Here is a 4,040-nt window from a genome sequence, read left to right on the forward strand (position 1 = left end):
CATTTTAATGTTTTTAGAAGGTCTCTTTCTATAAGTCTATAATATATAACTAAACTATTGTTGTATGTAAAGTAAATAAGGTTTTTAAAATGTTTAAGAAGCTTCATTTAAAATTAAATTAAAATGCAGAGCCCCCCGGACTGGTGGCCAGGACCTGGGCAGTGTGAGTGCCACTGAAAATCAGCTGGTGTGCCACCTTTGGCACCGGTGCCATAGGTTGCCTACTTCTGATTTATAATATGCAAAGTCCTCATGGCTTCTCTGGGTTTCTGTTGGGATTAATACTAGGGAAGAATTTAGGCAAGAAACGTTGAACAAAAAATTCAAACACAATTTCCAAGTTGAAATGGTCATTATAAAGAGCTTAAGAAGAAGTCATGTACCAGTCACAAACATTTTGTTAGAGCTGGGGGCTTATTTTTTATAAAAGATCCATTGGTTGGGCTGGAGCCAGGTTTCTGGTATTCTGTCCAATTGATCAGTAAATCACCTACTGCTGCTGATTTGTTTTGTTACGAGAATAGAGGTTTTTCATCCTTTAGATTTTCAATGGTGGAAATGTTGTGGCTTCTGGAAGAGATTAGTCAATAGTATGTTACTCTTAAAGTGTTTATGCGTCATAAACACAGTTGAATGGGGCCATATCCCAGATGTTTCATGACGCCACTGTACCATTTGCAACTCAGGTTATTGGCAACACTGTCTAGATGTGATGTTTCAAATTTGTAAACTTTATACATTCAGAGTTATTGCTTCTGTCAGCCAACTGCATTGCCAGCTACAAAAAAGAAAGGTGAATTAAGGAAAAGATTGAGTTGTGACTAAAGTTCTTGCCAATGTCTCATTTGAAAGATGTCTCAGTAACGTGACTTTACTTTGATTCAATAACAAATTCCATAGCACATTTATTCCAGAGGAAGCAGGCAGATCTGTTCCTTGTCTTTCCTTTAAATGCAGTGAATGAATGAGTGCATGGTTGAGCTGCAGGGAATTTTCTGCTTGTGATTTGAGTTGAACTGTGTAAATTCTGTTTCTTGCTTCATTATTTATCAGTATATTATTCATAGTGGAACTATAGTCTCAGAACCTGCTCAATTTCATCCTCTCTTAACTTGATTGTGCATTTTGTATTTAATAAATGTTACCTTGATCAACTGAAGCAGGAACTTTTTAATAACTTGATTGAGACAATAGACCTGGTCAAATCAGATGTCTTTTTGATGAGCCTTTGATGGATCAAGCAACATTTTAAAAACTTTTTAAAGAAAAGTCTAAGAAAAAATTAAAATGGTCTGCTTGCATATTGGAATTTAAAATAGCAGTCAACAAAGTCTTGCTTAAATATTTTGTACATCAGTGACAGAGACACTTGGCTTTCAGACAGGTTGCTGAAGTCTTTTTGCATGCCTTCTATCAGTGACAGCATTTATGACAGTTTTACTTCTAGAGCAAATGAAGATGTATTGATTTACCACTAGCAACTAGTCCAAGCCCTTAGGGATTTGATAAACCAGCATGCAAAACTCCACATAGAAGGATGTTCTCTTATCCTTTTAAAGGAAATAAATACACTGAAGACTCAAAACCTTTTAGTGTGTAGTTTTTACCCTAAAGGAATGTGACCACAATGAGGCACTTTTCAGTCAGGATTTTATCTAATTTTTTGAAAATATTCTGGGGAAACACAGACACAGACATACACACACCAAGCCGTAAACTCGGGCTATAGCACAGATCCAAGGCTAGAACCAATGTGTCAAGAACCAAGGCACATTTCTGGCTCTTGGCACGACTCCAGCATTTAGAAGTTGTTTAAGTGCTGGTCTTACAATCTAAAAGTATGCTAGTTTTCGGCACACAAAGCCTTCATCGCCCTTATTTGTCATTATTGCTAAAAAGGAATTAAAAAAAAAAGCAAAATAAAACGGAAGATTCCTGAGTTGCAAAGACGAGGTATTCGACATGTATATTTCAGGATAAATCGACTTGCCACGGACATCGATTCAGTCGATACTTTTTTCATCAAAGTTCCCTTTCTAAAAATAGTTCTAGTAGTGATGACTACTAGCAGATCACTACTCCTCACTTTTTATTAGCTGCGTAACATGTTTTCCATGGTGGATCATATCGTGGCAGACGCGTATCCTTTCTCCCAGCTCCTTCCTAACACCTGAGGACGAGCCTTGAAATTACACTTGATTGAAACTGACCTCAGTTTTGTTGAATTATTTTAATCCCACTGACCTCATAAACGGTTGGAAAAGAAATATAATTGCAAAGGAAATGGCGTTGCCTCTAGATTATCGCGGTGTTGCAATAGTAGAATTTCTTGTGTTTTCTAAAATGTCTTATCCCCTTCCCCCCCCCCTCTCTCCTCTATAACCTTTTTTTCTGCTGAGTAGCAGAGAGCTATCAAAGTGCCGACCAGATGCTGTATTCCTTCCTGCAGACCTCTTCAGCTAACTTCATCGTTGTGTGTGGAAGCGCAAAAGGACTACTGAGACCGCAGAGTCTAAAAGTTTAAGATGTATTTATTAAAGCAAATGAAACCAGAAAAACCAAACCAAGACAGTTCCCGCCCGAGCGCTTTTCGCTGTGTAAACCGTGCAATTCATAGACAAGAAGCGAGGGCTCAGCCTTCAGGCTCGCCGGCTCTTGCAGGCGCAAGAGGGACTCGGACCCTGGCTACAAAAAACGCTACAGTAGAAAGACAACTTCAAAACATTCACATGGTGGTTGTTAGTGTTATTTGTTCAGAGGCAACGAACTGCCAACCCGCGTCCCACCGAGCCAGCGTCCTGGCTGTTATCAAACGTATGAAAAACCGTGGAAGGAAAATCTCTAAAACAGGAATTAACATTTGACAATCAGCATTTCCTTACCACCCCCACCCCCCAGTTTTAAACCAAGCAGCAAAGTGCGTTACAATCACTATATACAAGGCGCCGCAAGAGGCTCAGCTCTGGCCCTGTAACACACACAAGAGACAGACGCGCCCTGACTGCCTTGCTGGGGCTGTGTCCTTCCCCCCCAGCCGCCCTGCTCAGGAGCCGCGGGAGAACCGGGGCTTGCATCGGAGCGTCCCCGGGCAGCAAGCAGTGACAGAGCCCCCAAGCCCGCAGCGGGTCCCGAGGCGCCTCCGCTCCCCTTCCCGGGGTGGGGCTGGCCCCCTCGGACAAAAGGCACCCGTGGCCGCTGCAGCAGCAGCGAGGGCCTGCGGAAAGTGCCACCTGTTTCCTGGCCGGATCCTCAGCGGGAGGCACTTGCTGTCAGTAGGGCCCGACCACCACCGCCTCCACCTCTTTGGACGGTCTCCGGTCCTTCACCAAGAAGTTGATCATCCCCTCGGACTTGATGAGCAGGTTGCAGCCCAGGAAGAAGATGCCGAAGACCACGGTGAGCGAGAGGACGCACATGACCGCGATCTGCACCACCCGCATGATGTAGAGGCTCCTCTCGTCCGGGCCGGTCACCACGAAGCCGTTGTCGGTCACCACGGAGGCCTGGGTGCAGCAGCCCAGGGCCCGCTCCAGGGAGTCACTGCTGTTGGCGAAGAAGAGCCCCGCCGCCTCCGTCTGATTGCCCAGCGAGGCGTTCATGGCCGGCCGGGGGAGTGGGCGCGGGCTGGAGGAGAGCGGAACAGGTGGCCCCGAAGACCAGCCCGGAGCGCCTCATGCAGCAGCGGCGGCTCGGCAGAGCAGGAGGGAGTGAGCGGCTGGCGGGGGCGCGGGGTGAGGTCCAGGCAGCGGCAGCTCCAGGCGAGTTCTGCGCTCCCCCCCCCCCCCCAAGCTCGCAGGAGCCGCCTCCTTCTGCTCGGCTGGGGCTGAGAGAACTTCTCTGCCTGGGCAGCCACTCGCCGGGGGAGGTGTTCGCTGCTCCTGCTGCCGGCAGCTCCGAGGGGAGAGCGCCCCTGCCCGGCTGCTGCAGGCAGGAAAGGCGGGCAGCTGCTGCTGGAGTCACAACACCCTCCGGCACTCGCCTTGTCATTTGATGACTCGAAGATTTGTTTTTTAAAGGGCTGTCGGTCTCTCAGCGGGGGT

At 46.8% G+C, this 4,040-nt stretch overlaps 1 protein-coding gene across 1 annotated transcript; it reads right to left on the minus strand.

Annotated features, from left to right (window-relative positions):
- Positions 1 to 3,269: 3,269 nt before the first annotated feature.
- On the minus strand, positions 3,270 to 3,599 carry RPRM (reprimo, TP53 dependent G2 arrest mediator homolog). The gene has a single exon (XM_065413851.1). It carries the CDS (start codon positions 3,597 to 3,599, stop codon positions 3,270 to 3,272), a length of 330 nt encoding a protein of 109 aa, XP_065269923.1.
- Positions 3,600 to 4,040: the final 441 nt, after the last annotated feature.

This window comes from Emys orbicularis, chromosome 11, assembly GCF_028017835.1.
Source record: "Emys orbicularis isolate rEmyOrb1 chromosome 11, rEmyOrb1.hap1, whole genome shotgun sequence".
Taxonomy (NCBI): domain Eukaryota; kingdom Metazoa; phylum Chordata; order Testudines; family Emydidae; genus Emys; species Emys orbicularis.